This window comes from Trichosurus vulpecula, chromosome 1, assembly GCF_011100635.1.
Source record: "Trichosurus vulpecula isolate mTriVul1 chromosome 1, mTriVul1.pri, whole genome shotgun sequence".
Taxonomy (NCBI): domain Eukaryota; kingdom Metazoa; phylum Chordata; class Mammalia; order Diprotodontia; family Phalangeridae; genus Trichosurus; species Trichosurus vulpecula.
The window spans coordinates 72,246,562-72,266,318 of NC_050573.1; the positions used below are offsets into that span (position 1 = coordinate 72,246,562).

Below are 19,757 nucleotides of genomic sequence, written 5' to 3' on the forward strand. Positions count from 1 at the left end.
TCTTTGTCCCAAATCAGACAGCTTCAGAAACATAGCTTAATACAACCTACTCACCCTCCTTTCTTTACAAGAGGGTTGGGGTCTGTGTATGTGACAGCTGGAAGAAGCTGGAAACCCAGGCATACAGGGAGATGCAACTAAAGGGTTAGGGGTGGGAAGACAAGTCCTAGTCACCAAGGAGATTCAAGCAAACAAAACTCTTGGCTTTACAAAATATTAAAATTTATTTCTCTAATGAACCTGTTAGGCCCAGAACCCTCCTGGGATGTGTGCTGAAGAGAGGGCAGGGCAGGGCAGAGTTGCCCCCTTGTGGCTCCACTTCAGACTGCTACCTGTAGGAGTTGGCTTTGTGCTTGGGCAGGAAGGTGAAGGCAGGTGGGACTGGCCCCAGGAGCATCTCACTGAAAAGAAGCCAGGCATGAATGTGAGGAAAGCCTCTGGCTGCCTACTGCTCCTCCTCCCTACTGCACAACAGCCCTGCCTAGACTCAGGGGCCCACAGAACCACATTGTGTAACAGGCCAGATCTCAGAGATCATTTCATCCAACCTCACCTGCTTTATAGGTGGGGAAACTGAGTCCTAGAGAAGTATGGAAGGAGCTTCCCACACTCGCACAGTAACAGAGCCAGGACTCACACCCAGATCCTGTGCCTACCAGTTCAAGCTATGAGGTTCCCACTCTGCCCTCCCCAGATCCAAAGCAGGGCCAGATCTAGGCTATGCTTTGATTGTGTCCTGGAGCTGAGTGAGAGGTCAGAGCTCACAGGACATTTCCCCTCACCTAGGTCCCTCTAGAGGAGGACCCTAGTGTGCAGCAGGCACTCAATCAACAGTTTCAAACAGTAATGACAACCCAGCATGGGGCATCAAAAACAGACAGGGAAGGAAGCGGCCACCGGCCACCCCGGCTGCATGACTGGGGGGAAAGTTCCTTCTTCTTGATGAACCTTAACTTCCTTCTCCATAAAATGGGAATAATGAGCTCCGCCTTTGTGTTGTGAGGCATGAGACTGGCCGTCAGGGAGAGAGAGCCCAGACAGCCACAAACCAGAGCAAGGCCGAGGGCTTGAGGGAAACGGAGGAAATGTGGGTGGTGGGCCGCATCTGGGACAAACCTGATAGAGATCCAGTCGTCCACATTCTGGCTGGCCATCAGGGTCTCCAGGTGATCCCGCCCCAAGTAGTAGGGAGGTCGCTCATTGATTTTCTGAGGCAGATGTTCCAGCAAGCCCACTGGGATGTACCTGTCCATGCCAGAAACAGAGCTCAGGCGAAGGTATGAGTGAAAAAAGGTTAGCTCAGTCTGCCATGGGATACATGGAGAAGATGACACTGACCCAGGCTCCTTCCTCAGCACTTGTAAGGCAGGTGAGTACTCACTGCACCCTTGCATTTGACAGGGGCCAGGTCCACCTGTGTAACTAGAAGACCCCTCCCCCCAGGTCAGCCTTCCCCCTCACCACTCTTCCTGATCTGCACCTGCACAAAAAGGACAGCCACTCTAGCAGGAACTTGCGGGTTTTCTCCACACCCTGCGTGTCAGAGCCCCAGTGCTCCAGGCCATAGTTGGTAAAGTCCCGTAAGATGTTGAATCGTTCCCCAGAGGAAATGTCCCAGTGCCGCTGCTCCTTGATCTCAGTGAAGAGCCACGGTTTGATCAGGGCTCCTCTGCAGAGCAGATACAAGCGCATCAGTCAGCAATTTATCAGTCAAGCACTTCTCAGGCACCCGGATGTGGGCACCGGCCACTGAGCTGGCCACATAATGAAGCCATCCCTGCTCTCCAGGACTTTTACTTACAACACACACCTGTTAGGGGGTGGTCGCCAGGGAAGGGATCTTGGGTACAGAGGCCCAATGGTGGGGAACCTGTGGTTTCAAGGCCACCTGTGGCCCTCTAGGTCCTCAAGGGCAGCCCTTTGACAGATTCCAAACTGCACAGAATAAATCCCCTTAATAAAAGGATCTGTTCTATAAAATGTGGACTCAGTCAAAAGGCTGTACCCAAGGACCTAGAAGGCCACAGGTGGCCCCGAGGCTGCAGTCACCCAGACTGGGAGCTAAGCCACAGAGCTGTGAATTGCTATGCTCTCTGGTAGCAATGGAGAATCAGCTCAGTCCAGGCTTCCAAGAGAAAACCAGCTGCCCAGTCTCCACAACCAAATGACTAAGACCTCATAGTCTTATAACCAAGAAGATTCATGATACCCTTTCCTCTTGACCATCTTGTGAGGTAAGGGGCACCATGATCATTATCCCTACTTTACAGACAGGGTCAGTGAGGCGAGGGATCAACTAGGAGGTGATCAGGGTGTAAAAGGAGCCCAGATGACCCTGACTCTAAACCCCTTACTCTTTTCTCCACACCATGCTGCCTCTCCCAAGCCACTAATGCCAAAATTAGATACTCCCCTTAAAATGATACCTACCTAATAACACCCAAAAAGAGAACAAAACACTAGACTCTGAACTACAAACTAGACCTTCACCCTGTTGCAACAATTGGGCAAGCAGCTGCTGTGGGGGTGGAAGACCAACACAAGCCCAACAAGGAGAATGCTGCCAGCACAGGTTCTTTTGATCTGCTTTACTAAGGAAAGCAACGTTAAGGGGTTAACAATCTTATTTCAATCCAACAGACAAATATCCCTCACTTAGTTCAGGGGGAAAAGCCAGCACCTGAACTTCAGAGCAAATACAAACATGGACAGACAGGCCAAATACAATTCCTAGTTACCAAGAAGGCATCTGGGCTCACAAGCTGAAGGGCTCTTAACTACGGCTGCCCAGAGTATGCACATCAGCACTCCTCCAAGAGTGAGAGCCCCAGCAAATAGCTCTGTTCTCTCTGTTTATACACTCTTTATACAACATCACCAAACGTCTTCTAAGTGACCAGAACTTAGGCTCTGGTCTTAGCAACTCCCCTTAGGACCCTGAGGGCTTCACGCCCGCATACGCTTAGCACCTAGCAGACAGGGGTTTGCACCTAGCGAGGCTCAATCAAAGGCACTTAATTAATGTATCATTCTAAAAGAGTAAAAAAAAAGTCCCAACTTAATTGATATTACACACCCAAATGCTACAGCTGCAGGAACTCCAAAGCTTGAGTCCAGAACTGTGACTTTGGCCAGCCCCTCCCCCAGAAACTGAGGCTCTCAAGGAGCGCCAACTGAGTACCAAGCTCTGGGCTGGGCTGGCTCTCTGGGGAAGCACACAAGGTCCAAGTCCTCCTCCCGAGAGCCCACAGCACAACACCCAGATCCGAAGAACCAAGCCTTACTTCTGAGAAGCAGCATTTGCATCAAGGGGTCAGCCCTTCACAGAATCATAGTTAGCAGCAGGGACCTCGGGGGCCACCCTTCTGTCCATCCAAGCCACACCTCCATCACAGCCCCAACAAGTAACCTCTGGAGCAGGAGAGCCACCACCTCCCCAGACAGCCCACCCTAATTCTGGACAGCTGCCCTTCTGAGGAAGGATTTTCCTCTATTGTGCCAAAATCTGCCTCCCTCAATGACACAGACAGCGGCCACTTCAGGGCTTAGCAGGCATCTTTACTAGTCGCTGGGGACAAAAACATGCCCAGGCTTCTCCCAGCCTGGTTGGTCCAAACTTGAAGTCTGTAAAGCCAAGTAAGAAATGCCAGAGTTCATGCTGTATTGGCATGACTTTCAAGACCCCAGGGACCTTCACATCACATCAGGTATCAGACCCAAGTGTGGTCTAGGCAGGTACTTTCAAGGTAGCAGAAACACTGCTCATCTATGGCCCTTAAGTCGCCAGCTGGGGGAGCTCAAGGTCTATGCGATGGAGGCTGAGATAGCAGCTAGAAGGTGCCAATGCTAAGACTCATCCTTTTTTTCCTAACTCTTGTTCCCACAAGCCCTCCACCAGCCCCCCTTCACAGGTCCTCCAGCTTCAGAAGGAAGGATCGCCACTTACTTACCGAGCAATCATAATCCCAGAAACACCAGTCCGCAAGGCGAGATTGGCATCTTCATAAGATAAAATGTCTCCATTTCCTGTCGTGGAGAAAACACAGCACTTAGAGCTCTAAGTGCCCTGGGGCCCAGCCCTGCCCTGTAGAGGAGAGAAGGACAAGAGGCCCTAGAGAGTATAATGACTTTCCTAAGATCACAAAGTAGTCAGCAGCAGAGCACCAACTTAAATCTAAGTCTCAGGATTCTACACTCAGTTATTTCCACTGCAGGATGCCAAGAGATGCTGTGAGCCCTGGAATATATCAGCCCATCTCACAGGAAGCCAAGTACAGCTTGAGACCCCTCCAAGGCTGCTGAAGTGGGCATCTCCAGGCACAGGGCTGTCCATTTTTGGGTTGACCATGAAGCCAAGCATGCATCTAAAGCCTTAAGCCCTCCGCCCGTGAATTACAGATGTCATTGGGCCCTGCTCTCCATCTCCTGACATTACCTTTGTTCAGATGAAAAATGTTCCTTGTGGCCCTTTGCCCTGAGCTGCCCGCTTCTTCTAAACATTTAGTGTCTTCCCTGAGCCCCTAAGCTGCATCTGCATCAAAGCCTTTCAACTTAGCATACAGCAGAGGCTCTTAATTTGGGGCTGGATATAGGAGGTGAGGGCTGGAAGGGGCAGTTTTTGAACTTGGATGGGAAAAACTACACCTTTAAAAACTGGTTTCCTTGGTAATCCTACGTATGTTATCTTGCACACTTAAAAATGTCATTCTGAGAAAGGGTCTACGGACTTTACCAGACTGTCAGAGGAGTCCATGACACCAAAAAGATTAAGACCCTTTTGGACGGAACTATCTTGGGGTGGGCACTCTATAACAAGAGAATGGTATGCTCGGGATGGGAGGACGCAATAAAGTCTAACAGAAAGACCATTGGATGTGAGTCAGAAAAGAAGTCTGAGTCCTGGACAGCCTTGAGAAAATCAATTCTTGTCCCTATTTTACAAATGAGGAAATTGAGGAAAAGAGAGGTTATTTGACCTGTCCAGCGTCACACAGTTAAGTATCTGAGGTGGGATTTGAACTCCAGTTTTTCTGACTCTTAAGGCCAGCACTCTCTCCACTACGCTACCTCTCCTGTAGGTAATGGAGATCCATTTACAGTAGCTCCTGCGGTTCCAGGTGGTGTTATGTGATCAGGACAGAACTCTGAGAACAGGATTCTGGCCATCTATACAAAAGAAGTGAGGAAGAGAGAGGAAGAAGGGGAAGGGGCACAGGACCTAGAAGGTGACACAGGCATACAGTGTACATGGACTTGGGGACCTGGGTTCAAATCCCAGTTCTGCCAATTACTAGTTATGTGACCTCTGGCAAGCCAGTTTTGCAGTCCTGGCACCTAACACAGCACCTGGCACACAGTAGGTGCTTAATAAATGCCTGTTTACTTGACTTGACCCAGATGAAAAAGGAAGACATTGAACTAGATAGTTTCCTAGCTTTATTTAAAATCCTATTATCCTCAGAGAGACAAGAGTGATTCATGGAAGACGGGACTAATGGGGGAAGCTGTGACACAAACCAGTGGCAGGTCCAGGACATACATACCAAAAAGGGGCATCGGGCTGGCCACATCTACACAGTGCTGTATGTACTGCCAATCGGCGCCCTTGGTGTAGCGCTGTTCCCGGGAGCGGCCATGGAGCTGCCCACAAGCAGGGGTAGGGAGAGAGAGAAGAGATCATCATCAATGCCCTAAGATTCAATAGAGAAGGAAGAAGGGCAACTCCCAATCAGGAGCATGATTCAGAACTGTCATGAAGGTACAGGAGGGGTCAACTTTGCCAAGGGCAGAGCTGGTGTGAGACAGGAGCCTGGAGGCCTCAAAATCAGGGAAGGCAAACAGCCTCCAAAGAAAGGGAGAAGCCTTTGGAGAATTCATATTGATCGTACAGTGGTTAGCTCCCCTGGGATTCCTTGTAACTTGACTCCTGATCTAACATCACAGATTAGAGCTGGATAGAAGGTCATCTTGGAGGTCATCTGGTCCAACCCCCTCATTATACAGATGAGGAAACCAAGGCCCAGAGAGATTCAGGGCCTTGATCTTAGCAGCTCTAGGGGACCTGAGGTCACACAGGTAGGAAGTGGCAGAGCGGAGATCTGAACTCAGATCCTGACTCCAAGTTTAGCACTTTAAGTACCACCTTCCTTCATTCGTCCATGCTGCCCACCCCCCCATTCCTAGTGTTTCCCTGCTCATCTGCATTTGGACGTTAGCCCTTGGCAGACCCCCAGTGTTGGTGAGGCTTTGCACTCTGGTGTGCAGAGGCTCGGAGGCATGAAGGAACCCTGAATTCTGAGGACTTCCCCTCTCCAGGACTCAGTTTCCTCAGCTATGCCACAAGAAGGCTGGACTAGATGGATCTCTAAAGTGCTTTCCAGATCTAAACTCTGTGCACCTCCCAAATTTAGGCCATATCCCCTTCCACTCCAGGTCAGGGAGTGGATCCTCGCCCCTTACTATGGGTTTGTGCATAGGCCCTGCCTCGGCCTGGATGAGGCATTGGGGCAGAAGACAAACAGGTGTGAAGCCTCAAACTACAAGGAAGAATAAAGCCTTTGTTCCACCCTGGGATCTAGGAACCACTCCCCGCTCTGCCACCAGGCCAGTGTGCCCCCCCCTCACCGTTGCAAGGGCCACTCCCCACTCTCGAAGTTCAGGTAAAAGTCGATGGGCCAAGTTAACCTTCTCCTGCACCCCTGTCCTGATCTTCACAGTCAGAGGCACATCTAGCACCTGGAAAAGAGAAGGCAGGGGATTACGACAGGGGTCACCCAGGCCTGGACTCTCAGGGTCAGGGCTCAGAGACAAGTGCAGGCACTTACCTGATTCATCCCTCGAACAATCTGCTCAAATTTGTTGGAGCGATTCATTAAGGCACAGCCCCCACCCTGTGAAAGAAGCATTGGGAAATTCTGAGTACTATTCGCTAGACCAGTGGTCTCCACATTTTTTTTGATCATACACTTCTATAGTTAAAAAATACATGAGTATATACCCCAATGTGTAGGTTTACTTATTTGTAAATTACATCTGTGTACATTACAAAACTGACACAAAAAATAGAATTAGGAAAAGAATGAGATGAAGATGAAATATTTGACCCTAGAGTCAGTAAGCTGTTGCTGGAGTTTACTGAGTGGGAGAGATGTGGTTAGAACCACACTTTAGGAAAACCACTTTGGCGCCTGTGCGGAAGATGGGCTGGAGATGGGAAGACCTGAAGCTAAAAAGGAGATTACAGAAACTGTCTGAGTGAGAAGGCAAGGACCTGCACAAGTGGGTGGCTGTCAGCACAGAGAAGGGGATGGATGCTGGACTTGTGGAAACAGAAATGACAACCTGTAGCAACTGAACTGATGTGTGGGATGAGGGAGAACACCAGAGTTGTGAATGTGGGTGCCCGGAAGGCTGGCCGCACTCAGGACAGTAATGGCTAAGGTGTCAAGAGGGAAGACTCTGAGTGGAAAGACAACGTAACAAGATCTGTGACCAGCCACAAGCTCTCCACGTCTGCTCCTCTTATGCGACTCACTCGTCACACCTCAAAGAGAGATGGGGGAGATGGGGCAGAGCAGAAACAGGGTGCTAGAATTTGGCACCTATGAAGCTCTAACGTGGAGGCCCAAGAAGAATGTAAGTTACAGGTGTGGTTTGAGGGGCCAACACCCGCTCAGGGGAGTGAGAGAAGCTGGGAGCTCGCAGAGAAGAGGAAGGAGGCGAGGAGGAGAAGGGCAGGGGTGGTTACAGTGGAGACAAGTCCATCACTGGCTCTCACTGGGAAAGTGAGCTAGGACCCATCTTCCCACCCTTCCCCTGGGGCTTCCAAACCCTTTGGCAGGGGTATGGGCACTAGCAGTCAAGAGCGGCTGTCTCAACAATAAAAACTATATCCCTCACAACAAGGTAACAGAATGCCTTGTAAATGGGTGAGCTCCCAGTCACCGGAAGGGTTGGAGAAAGGGCAAGGCGACCACCTGGTGAGGGGACCGATGAAGAGATTGCTACAAGATAGGAGTGGGGGGATGGGGACCAGACAACCCATCAGGGCCCTTTTTCCTCTACGGTTCAAGGATTCTTTCCATTTAACCCACTCATCCAAGGCTGTCATTGGTCAGGGAGGGGGGAAGCTGGCTGGGACACCTCAGTCTGATGGTAAGAAAGGGCCCAGAGCTGTGGAAACCTCAGCAGTCAGCATTCTACTACCTTCTTGTACACAAGGTCAATGGGGCAGCCGACGTTGATGTCCACAAAGTCTACCTCCACGGTCCGGTTCAGCAGCTCTGCACACTTGGTCATGGTGTCAGGAAAGGCTCCCTCCAGCTGTAGGGAGAGAGGACAGGACAGCTCCTGGACACACCCCTCCTGTCACACATCACCTAACCCACAGGCCCCACTCACCCCCACCGGCCACTAAGGAGCCAGACCTCACAGGGGCCAATAGCACTGAGTCCTCAGGGGAGAAGCCAAATGGCTTTTAGGCAAAAGCACTGGATTTGCAATCACTGGGCCTCAGTTCGAATTCCAGCTCTCTTACTACCTTGGGCAAATCCAGTGCCCTTTTTGATCGAGTATTCTCTTTTGTAAGATGAGAGGGCTGGACTAAATGCAGCTGTCCTCTGAAGGCCCTTTCAGAGGATCCTCTCATGCGATCCCATGAAGAGCAGGTATCCTTTTGACCCTAAATGAATTCCAGGAACCAGTGGTTTGCCCAACGCTGCCATGTTTATGCGTTGTCTTGTATGATATCACACGCAGAGCGCACAGTCCAGAAGGACTCCACTGCAATACCAGTTACACAGATCAATGACAATTTTTATACAGCCTCTTCTACGAGAGAAGCTGGGTATCCCTCAGAAGCCAGTGAGCCCCAATGTGTCCATAGGGAATCCTGGGCTCAGTGGCTTGAGGGGATGCAGAGGACAATAGCCGGGCACTTGACTTTGGTCTCCTTGGATCTCTCACCACGCTACTCTCCAGCTACTGCCCTAACACAGTGGTGAGAGACAGATGGATCCACAGTGTCTGTTGGGGGAACTGTGAACTCTCCAGTTTGGTGAGAGCATAAAGCGCTTGGAGAGGAATGTCAAAAGAAAGGCTGGAAAGAAAAGACAGAGCAGACAGAGGGTCACGAAAAGTCAGGTGACAGCTGAAATGGGGAACCAGTGAAAACTGTGGCGCATAGGAGCAACATGACCAGATCCATGCACAGGAGGAGACTGGAGAGGGCAAAAGGGAGACAAGGAGGCCTGCCTGCCGGGGCTCTTGGAGGAAGGATTCAGGTAGGAAGTGGGGAGGACAGAAGGAGGGCGGGAGCTGTGAGAATGGGCCAGATGCAAGAGATGTTGCTGAAGTCAACAGAATGTGACACCTGAGACAGGAGAGCTGAGGAAGAGGGGAGAAGTCTAGATTTGTAAATACTGGTTTTTGGTATGTTCAGTCATTTCAGTCATGTCTGATTCTTCCTCCCCCCATCTGGGGTTTTCTTGGCAAAGATAGTGAAATGCTTTGCCATTTTCTTCTCCTGCTTATTTTACAGATGAGGAACTAAGGCAAACAAGGTTAGGCCCGGAGTCACACAGCCAGCAACTGTCTGAGGTCAGATCTGAACTCAGATCTCCCTCACTCCAGGCCTAGGGCTCTATCCACTGTGCCACCTAGCTGCCTAGATTTTTTGGTTTTATAATTAATTACTTATTTATAATTATTTTATAATTAATTATAGCACCTAGCAAAACATTAGGCTCAGGGCAGCAGGGGCTCCAGGAGACCATGTACTTTAATCACTCTTTTCAGTGGAGGAGAAAACCAAGGCCCAGAGAGTGACTGAGTAGCCAGCGTGAGTATGGCTTGGGCAGGGCCTCGGGAGGGAGGGCAGACACTGACCTGGACACCAAAGAGGTCTTCCGTGTGGTGCCGTTTGAGCAGGGCCCATTCCGATGACTGGCCCTGGAGCAGGTTGGTGCACACAGCCATCTCCCCACAGGTCACATCAGCTCCAAATTGCTTGCAGATCCTCCGGAAGGGCAGATTGCCACACTGAAACCCCGAAACACAGAAATACACATAGCCTCATCAGAGCCAGACTGCCAGAGCCCTTCCAAGCAGAGTCTATCCCCACCTCCACCTTCACATCAAAGCTGCCTTCTCCTTCAAGGAACAGGAAGGGATGGTGAGTCACTAAGCATTTATCAAGGGCCTACTGTGTGTCAGGCACTGTGCTAAGCTCTGGGGATACAAAGAAAGACAAAAGACAACCCCTGCTCTCAAGTCCACTGGGGAGACAACATGCAAACAGCAACAGCAAACAAGCCATCTACAGGATTCAATAGAGATAACAGCCAAGGGAAGGAACCAGAATGAAGGAGGATTAGGGAAGCTTCCTGTAGGAGGTGGGAGTTTAATTAAATCCTGTTCCAACTCTTCAACAAAAGGCCAACTCTCTCCCAGAGGCCAGTTTCCCTGATAAAAAGCCTGAGCCAGCCTGACTCTCTGTGAAGTGGCCTGCCCAACAGGCAGCAGGGCTCAGCACTGAAGTCAGAGGACCATTTAGCCCTTGTGGAACTTCCTGCTCTGTCAAATGAGGATGTGGGACCCCATTAGTGCCCAGGTCTCTTCAGCTCATAATCCCTTGATCTTTAGCCCAACCAAGTCAGAAAGAGACCCAAAGGCACAATATTATACAAATTACGCAGAGCACTTCTGTGGAAGCAAGATGCCGAAAGCAAAGGGTGTGCCACTGATGGGGGAATGGCTAGAAAACCTCTGGTCTACAAACATAATGGAATATATTGTGCAATGTGAAGAATTCAGAGAAAAGTGGGGAGATGGGAAGGAACCGCTGCAAAGCAGTAAAAGCAGAACCAAGAGAACAAGAGACTCAAAGATGACATAAATGCAATGAAAAAACCACTAAAGGAAAAATGAACCCAGAGGAAGGGGAAAAGTCACCTAAAGATCTAGAGATGAAATAATGAAACCCACTTCCTCCCTCCTGGAAGAGGAGATGAGGACAAAAGCATCACATACCCTGTAAGACAAGATTTCTGGACCATTTGCTCATTAAAGTTTCCTTGAAACAAAGGAGTAGGAAACAAACAGGGATAGCAAATTAACTAGGAGGCAAAGACAAGTGGAATCATGAAAACATATTTTAAAATAAAAATAAACAAATGTGCCGATTCTAATGTGTATAGGGTGGGGGGGGGGGGGAGGTTGGAGCAGCACACACATGGACAGGGGAAGGAAGAAGGGCCAGATGAGCTCATTGGCAAAGAAGCAACTTGAGAAGCCCCAAATGAATGTTCCCTCTGCGCTGAGTCTATCAATATCCCTGGCACCTGGGAAGGAATGAACAGTTATGGGCAGGAGCGAAGCACACAAGCTCGCCTTCCCTCAGCCCTGCCTGTCTCCAAACCCACTGGTAATTGTCTCCTGAGCCACAGGCTGCCAGCCTTGGCCTAACTGCACAGTGAAATAAATTCAACTGGCTTAGGCTGACAGGTTCCCAGAACCAGCAGCCCTATATGGCGTTACCCTGGAAGTGGGCATGGAAACCCAAACAAATAAGCAGGGAAGAAGCGATGATTGCCAGGGGGACTAGTCTGAAGCAGAAAGAACACTGGATCTCGATGCTAAGGACCTAAGTTCAAAACTCAGTTTGGATAGACCAGAGGAAAACTTTCTTTCAAACTGCTCCTAGGCCAAGGTATTATCTAAAGCTGAGTGTTCACAACATCTCTCCTCCATGGCATCCCAGGTAGCACTGCCATCATGCCATGGGAAGGTTCCTATCCTGGCACAGAGGCTGTCATACAGGCACACATGCCATTCCTTCCAAAAGGTTCAAGAATCCTTAGGGAAAGTACCTCACCCATCATCATGCCAGGGCTATCCTCATTTCATAAAAGAGTGAACTAAAGCCTGGGGGAGAGACCAAGGGCCTTTTATTCCAAAGGGACTGTAATGTTAATGGAATAGGAAGATCTTTCCCATCCAGTAATAGGCCTATGTGATCACATGTGCTCAATGAAGGATGTCTTACTGCTCTAAGCTCCGGCCCAGCTGTGATACATCCTGAGTCACAGACCCCACCAGGGGAGGGAAGCTTGCTTAGGGGAGGCTTGCTTGTAGGAAGGCTCTCACACCTTTTGGCACTAAGTTGATTAGGCACTGTGTCACAGGGTTGGGATGCCTTCTGGCTCTGAGAAGTGTATATATACTTTGAGTTGGCATTTTGCTTTGGGGGCTTGCTTATGAAAAGCACTCTGTGATTCCCCCTGCTCAGATGTAAAGGCTCTCTCGATCCAGTGATGTATGTAAAGTGTATAGCAATACTGCATTGATTCAGGCAGTCAGAGCCCTGTCTGTTGGTCTTTACGCTAATTTCTCTGACATTCAGGGTGCTGACCCTTCCCCTGAACTAGTGAATGTAATTAAAAGTAGGATGGTTAACCCCTTTTTGAACAGACTAAAGAACCTGTGCTAGCAGGACGTCCTGGGTATGCTAGGGTGCTTGCTGTTACAGGGACCCAGGGTTGTAATGATGCCTAGGGATGATTTCTAAACCTATTCTAATTTGGACCAGGACGGTTCCTTCTTTGTGTACGAATCAAGAAGAGGGACCAAAGGCATAAATTACATCCACACAAACCACACAAACTTGGTTTCCCAAAGAAGCATCACAGAACAATGGCAAAAGCAATAGACACGGAAGGAAAAGACTTGGCTTTGAGCCTCAGCTCTACTGGTATGTGACCTTAGGTGAGTACCACCCCCCTACCCCCCGGGCTTTCATTTCCTCACCTGTAAGATGAGGAGGGGTTAGAAGAGACAATCTTGAAGGTTTCTTCCATATCTAAGTCCTATGAGCTAGTGCCCAAAGACCCTGATCCCACTGCCCTTTTGAACCTGACTTTGCTCATCTGTAAAAAGGGGAGTAGGTGCAGGGGCGGGGGGTGGGGAGCAGCTAGGTGGAACAGTGAGTAGAGCACGGGCCCTGGGGTCAGGAGGACCTGAGTTCAAATCCGGCCTCGGACACTTGACACGTATACTAGCTGTGTGACCTTGGGCAAGTCACTTAACCCCAACTGCCCTGCCAAAAAACAAAACAGGGGGCTAGGATAGAAGGTGGTCTCCGAGGCCCCCTCTCGTCTGATATCATGTGGTCTTCCAGTCCTGCAAGTCTAACAGAGAGCCAGCCTGCCTCTCGATAGAGGGCGCAGGGACTTACCGTGGTGAGCGGGGCCAGGTACAGCTTGTTTTGGATGCTCAGCTAGAAAAGAAGAAGACAGGATGACCAGAGTGGAAGGAGCTGTGGCAGAAGGGCTTGGTGAGGGGGTGGCACAGAGGGGTCACTAGGCTTCACAGGGAAAAGGAGATGGCATGAGGCCCTTCACAATGGCGCCACATTCTCTTCCCAGGGTCCTCTCTCACCACTTCCCATGAACCTCCTCTGCTTGACCCCATCCCCTGCCTCTCTGCACGTGCCTCCTCCCCTTCCTATTCTGGACATTCTTCACATCTCAGTTCAAGTTGTCCATACCCTCCGGACACCTTTCTGACCACTCCAGCACACTCTGACCTCTGACTCCCCCCAAGCCTCTGGTGATAAGCACACTCATGACCTCTAGGCACTATCACTAGTGTTGCTACTTAACCCTTTAACTGTTATTCAAACAGTGAGCTCGGTCTCCACTCAAGCAGTAGGAGATAGAGCTGAATCACATCTGGGAAACTGCCTGACTTTTAACAATCCCAGACTGCACGTTGTTGTTTAATTCTATTTTTTAAATTCAGTTTCATTTTAAGCTCCAAATTCTCTCCCTTCCACCTTCCCTTCCCCTCCTTGCTTTCTCAAGAAAGCAAGAGAAACAAAATTCATCACAGCATACAGTCAAAGCAAACCAACATGACCGCACTGACCACACTCAAAACCCCAAATCCATCATCGCCAACCTGCCTCCTGAGACCATCACCTCCTTATCAAGGGGTGAGCAGCAGGTTTCCTCAGGAGTCCTCTGGATTTCCCCAGGGATACTATGGGGATAGGGGTAAGAACAATGGCCCCAGAGCTAGAAAACCCAGGTTCAAATCTCATCTCTAATGTTCCCCACTTGCATAACCTTGGGCAAGCCGCTAACCGGCCCAGGCCTCAATTTCTCATTCGTAAAACGAAGACGATGGCCTCTAACGTCCTGTCCAGCTCTAGAGCCACTGTCCCCTGGCGGTGACTCATGGACCTCCACTTTCCTAACTTTCCCAATAACCAAGGGGTAAGAGAAAGACAAGGAGTGGGCATCCCTGCCAGCTCTAAATCCAATGGCCCAATCTTCCTATTAGAGCTTTCTAGATGTGTGTGACTTGTCTTTTCCATAAGACTGTAAATTTTTCAGGGAACAAGGAATGTCATCCTTAAGGTTAGCGCAGGGTCAAATACCCAGCGGGAGGTCAGTATAGACTTGCCGAACGGAAGATACAAAGTACGTGTAAGTTACCCCGGCCCCTTTTGGCAATTACAGTCTAAGGCCAGAGCTGGCTCTCATCACAGGAACAAGGTCCTCTCAGTGGAAAGTATGGGCCAGGCAGTCAAGGAAGGTCAGACTAAGAAGAAAACCTGGCACCGCTGTCATACATACCCTTTTCTTCTCACAGGGCCGGAGTTTGATAAGGTCCTCATCAGTCAGGTGCCCTGAGGAACAGACAACGTTTCTCTGGGGGGTGGTTCCTTGCTCTAGGATCCCTGAAACAGTTTCTGACAGTGGTAACCCTGATTCAAGACTTTCCAGAGACTCATGGGCATCACCACTGACAGAATTCTGGGCCATGTGTCCCGGAAAGTCGATGGAGGCCTCCAATTGTTCACCCTTAGGTGCCTCAGGCCCAGCAGTAGAAGTTGGGGTCTGGTCTTTCCCAGTCCCTACCCTTCCTGACTTAGACAGCTGCTTCAGGTACTTCTCTGAGTGCTCAAACTGGACTTTCTTCTTTCGAAGTTGATGCTGTAGGTCTTTGCTGAGACCATTGCTTGTGAGTTTCTGGCCCTCCCATTGTTTCACCAGCTCCTCCTTCACCAGATTCTGGTTCTGGGGACCGAGGTGGGCCCTGGCAAAACGGCACGTCACACCATAGATGCATTTCCCAAAGGTCTCAAACAGGACACACTTGTCCCCAAGGTCTGGGGGTTTGGAGGCCAAGTAAGTGTCCACATCGTGCAGAAAGCGGCAGCGTTCACCAAAGAAGCATTTTTCAGCTGACTCCTTGACAGAGGAGATAGAGGGGGTAAACTGTGGTTATAAATGGCTGCACGAGCAGCCAGTGTGTCAGCTTGTTTTGAGAGGATCCTATGGGGGGAATGAAGAAGGGAGTGCTGGGAAGTGACAGAAGCGTAAAAAGCCATCAATAAAATGTTATTCTTTGTTCATGATGCTCTAAAAAGAAGCATGAGAGAAGAGAGGAAGAAAGAGAGAAAAAGAGAGAAAGAGAGAGAGAAAGAAAGAGAGAGAGAGAGAAAGAGAGAGAGAGAGAGAGACTCTTCAGAAGCAGGAGGTTTTCAGGCAGTCTGCAGGGTGCCCTGGGGGTACGTACTCTCTCACCTATCCCCATCTGACCTTGGGCCCACTTCAGAAAGCAGCAGGACACCCATTACTAGGCACCTGGCCATGGGACAGCCAGAAAGCTAAAAGAGTCCACAGCTCCAGGCACTGGGCCTTTCTCTACAAGGAACTCACTATGGAATTTGAACCAGCTACTTCACTGGTCTAGGATTCACTTTCCTCATCTATTAGTAATCTCACTAGTTTGGTCTGCCTCCCTGGGGTGTTGGGAGGCCCAGAGCAAGAGAACAATGGTGTTGGCACTTTCAGAAGTTAAGGAACTTTCCAAAGGGACTTACATCTGTTACCTCATTTGAAGGATGGGATGTGATTATAGGACAGTGAAGGATCTTATCAAATACAAGGCCTATAAAAAGAGACTATATGCAATTGAGGTTCAAAAGCCCCAAGGCCAGGACACCAAGCAAGGACATTCCTGGGAGAATGTTGTCACTTAATCATGATACTCCACCTCACACTGCCCAGGCAATACCTACTGAAGAGGATTAAGCTCTAGGCAAAGACTGAGGCCTGGCCTGAGGACCCTCCAAGCATGCTGTGGAGTTCCTTAGACCAGAGACTCAAAACCAAGGACTGCTCCCCATCCACAGTAGCTGAGATGGGCTCACCTGGACCAGGGATGGGCATAACCTGTTGTCATCATAACGAGTTGGTTTCATGTGGGGTCTACTCTTATTCTGGCCCCGGACTTTCTTTTTCTGCTGGGGCTCCCCCTCTCCCACTCCTGAAGGCTGCCTTTCCAGACCCTCCACTTTCCCATCATCAAGCTTGAGTCTTTTGGCTCCAGGCTCAGAGGAGTCGCAGCAAACAGATGATCTCGTCTCAGCTCTGTCACTGTCTGGCTCTCCCACAGCCTGGTCCCCTGTGCTTTTCCCTCTGGTTTCAAGGAACGTATGGAACTGCTCCTTTGTGGTGAGGTACCTGTAGAGGGGAAAATGTGGTCTTGCTAACAAAATTGGAATCTCAGAGACAGAAGGGCCCTCAAAAGGCACCTAGTCTAATCTGTGCCTGAACAGGAATGATGCCTCTCCACAACATTCTCAACAAGTACTCAGACTGCAATTAAAGATCACCTGTGTTGGCAAATTCACTAGTAAGTATACAGCATGGTGCTGGTTCTCTTATGTCATACCAAACAAATCAGCTCCCTTGGCCTCAAGAGAGCCCTTCAGATCATAGGCTTTAGAGCTGAAAGGAAACTTAGGAGATCCTCTGAGTGCATCCCCTCATTTTAGATCAGGAAACAGAGGCACAGAGAAGGATGGTATGTTCGTTGGTCTTAAGTAGCAAACCAGGAATTTAGCTCTGAGTCCTCTGAGTCTAGGCTCATGGTGCTTTCTGCTATACAAGGCTGCAGACATGATCAAGTCTCCCAGAAAATGGTTCTTCTGTAAGTTAAACTTCTCCAATTTTTTCCACTATTTTCATACAGCATTCTGAATCCCTCACCATTGTGTCATTCTCCTCTGAATACAATGGCCTTTGTCACCAGCCCTCTAAGTGGCATCCAGGTCTAGGAATAACATTCCAGATGACTATTACTTCCTTCAAACTATATGCAAGATTATGCAGGACCTTTGGGCACCTTAGTTATCTTTTTGAAAGTCACCTTGCAAGGTTGGCTCATATTAAATAAACGGTCAACTCAAACGGCCAGATCCTGTCTTCATAAACTGCCGAGCCAGGGCAACAAGGCTGGACCAAATGAACTCTCAACTCCCTTCCGGTGCTGGGGTTGCAGACTTGCACTGGCAGCAATTTGAGTAGAGCAGATGTTTCTTCCAATGTGGTGTGTGGTGGATTTTAAGAATCTAACTGCAAGGCTTAACCTTCGCTCCTAAATTTACCAAGCAGGAGACGTATATAGATGCATGGTCCAGTCATAAAAGAACTAGGTTAAAATTCTAGCTCTATGGACTTACTACCTTTGTGACCTTTCCCTCATCATTCTTATCCACTGTGGGCAAGTCTTGTGGATTCTCCCTCCATAGCATCTTCCCATTCATTCCCTCCTCTTCCATCGAATAGCCACGACATTCTCAGCACCTCTCTAGTGGACTACTTCGATAGCCTCCCTACCTCCAGCCTTTCCCCTCTCCAACTATAGCTGTCCAACCCACGCTCCTAAAGTATAGATCTGACCATAACATTCCCCTGTTCAAGAAGGTCCAGGAGTTCCCTAAAATACAAATCCTTCTGTTTAGCATTTTAAAAAGCCCTTCAATATTTAGCACCAGCCTACTTTTCCAGCAACACGGCACATCAGTCTCCTTGAAAGGTTTTACATTCCGGATAAAACGGCTTATCTACTGTTCCCTGTATGGACACGTACACATTACACCGGGCCTTTGCATGAACTGTTCCTCATGCCCCGAAGGCATTCCCTCCTCACTCTCCTGGCATCCCTAACTTCCTTCAAAGCTCAACTCCAGGGCTACTCCCTACGGGAAGCCTATACTGTACTAATCCACCCAAGTTCCTTTCTCTCCTTCCCACCGCCCCACCCCAAGTCCTCTGCCACTTTTTACTTATTTTGGGGTTGGTCAGAGGGAACAGAAGAAGTAGTCGCCCTACACTAGACAAACTACAAATCCCAGCATGCAAGGCACCACGTGCCTGCCGGCACTCATCCCAGCATGCAATAGTGGCCCATCGGGCACTCCAAATCCCGGCATGCAGCTCGGCCCGCCAAATACGAAATCCCAGGATGCAGCGCGATTTAAATCAGTCACTAAACCCCGGCATGCAGCGCGGCCCCTGTCAGAAAGCAAGTCTCTGCATGCCGTAACCCTGCCCCAAGCCGTCACGTTCCCTTCACCCTTGCTACTCACTGGGGTTTGATGGGTGCCACGCCTCGCTCGGAAGGTCCGGTGTCCACAACCCCGCCGAGTGGGGCAAGGGTTTCCTCCGCCATGGCCAGGGCCGCGGACCCAAGCGAGAAAGGGTTTCCCGTGCGGCGCCTGCGTAGAAGCGAGCTGGCCCACGTGCACTGGCGCGCCTACTCTGCGTGTGCGTCCTTACGTCTTACGGGGGCTTGCCGTGCGTGCGTGTGCGTCCTCTCCCTCTGCGCTCGGTTTCGCTTGTACGCGTGGGACTCAGCCCTTTCCTTTTGGGCGTGTGCGCCTGCGCAGCACCTCCCGGAACCGGCCCCCTCCCCCTTCCTTTTCGCGGATTTGCTTTGCGCTTATCCAGGAGGAAGGAGGCGGGGCTTCGGGGAAGGCGATTCTCAGGTGTGGTGACCTGAAGGACCTGGCTTCCCTGGCTTTGGAAATCTCCGGGTGGGGTTATCTTGCAGGGCTGTGTAGGGGAGACAACCTTCCCGTCTTCTTTTTGTGGGAGGCGGGCTCACGGCAAGTCTTACCTTCAGGGTTTTGAAAACGGACACTTCCCCACGCCCACCATCTAGAGTGTAACCCTCTCCCCCGAAGCCCCCAGCCCTGACTTGACACCCTGTGTCCTAAAGCCACCCCCCGCCGCTCTGATATCCTGTCTTAAGGACCCCCTAGCTGTGACAGTCAGAATCTTAAGCCCCTTCCGCCAATCCTGACCGCCTGTGTCCTAAAGTTCCCTCTCAGCTCTGATATATTCTGTTCTAAGGGTACCCCCTCCCACCCTAAGCACTGACATAATATTTGTAAAGTGCCTACCTAGCATAGTGCCTGGCACATAGTGCTATAAAAACGCTTATTACCTTCCTCTTCCTAAACCCACCCCTATATCTGATAGTGTCCTAAGCCCCACCCCCAATTCTGACCTGAGTCCCAAATCCCACCCCCCAAATCCTGAATCCTAAGCACCAGTCCCCCGATCTGTTCTCTAAGGGCTGCCCCACCCCCGCCTCTCATGTTCCGTGTTCTAAGTTCCCTTCCAGCTATAACAGTCTTTGTCCTAAGCTCCTTTCCAGTTCTAAAGCTGGGTGGCCCAGCTTTATTTCAGGAGTCCGTGATTCTACTCTAGGAAGGGTTTGAGGAGTAGATCACTAGCCAGCCACAGAGGCAGGCTACGGTAGTGATGGAGTTCTTCAATTATCCACACGTTGAATCGAGCTCACTCTCTGCCGAAAGCAGAGCATCTAAAAACTAATTGACTTGCTATAGTGATCAATTTCATACTTCAAAAGGGGAATTGCTATTCTGGATCTGATTC

At 50.0% G+C, this 19,757-nt stretch overlaps 1 protein-coding gene across 2 annotated transcripts; it reads right to left on the reverse strand.

Annotated features, from left to right (window-relative positions):
* Positions 1-200: 200 nt before the first annotated feature.
* Positions 201-18,593, reverse strand: DUS3L (dihydrouridine synthase 3 like). 2 transcript variants are annotated; one of them, XM_036767955.1, is made up of 13 exons: positions 18,443-18,593; positions 16,220-16,532; positions 14,637-15,254; positions 13,232-13,273; positions 9,886-10,038; positions 8,206-8,322; positions 6,825-6,890; positions 6,625-6,735; positions 5,544-5,640; positions 3,951-4,026; positions 1,481-1,669; positions 1,117-1,245; positions 201-401 (listed from the first exon to the last, which is right to left on the reverse strand). In XM_036767955.1, the coding sequence occupies exons 1-13, from the start codon at positions 18,523-18,525 to the stop codon at positions 329-331; spliced, it is 2,067 nt and encodes a 688-aa protein (XP_036623850.1). In that variant the 5' UTR covers positions 18,526-18,593; the 3' UTR covers positions 201-328. The 2 variants fall into 2 exon arrangements, with proteins under 2 accessions (XP_036623850.1, XP_036623859.1); XM_036767964.1 differs by lacking the exon at positions 14,637-15,254 and having other exon boundaries at positions 18,443-18,557.
* Positions 18,594-19,757: the final 1,164 nt, after the last annotated feature.

Excerpts from the sequence above, each read along its gene's own strand:
- DUS3L (XM_036767955.1), bottom strand. The coding sequence starts at position 18,525 with ATGGCGGAGGAAACCCTTGCCCCACTCGGCGGGGTTGTGGACACCGGA. Across the intron at positions 15,255-16,219 it reads TATGCCCATCCCTGGTCCAG|GAGTCAGCTGAAAAATGCTT; the intron begins GTGAGCCCATCT and ends TCCTCTGTCAAG. Across the intron at positions 6,891-8,205 it reads TTGACCTTGTGTACAAGAAG|GGTGGGGGCTGTGCCTTAAT; the intron begins GTAGTAGAATGC and ends CTTCTTTCACAG.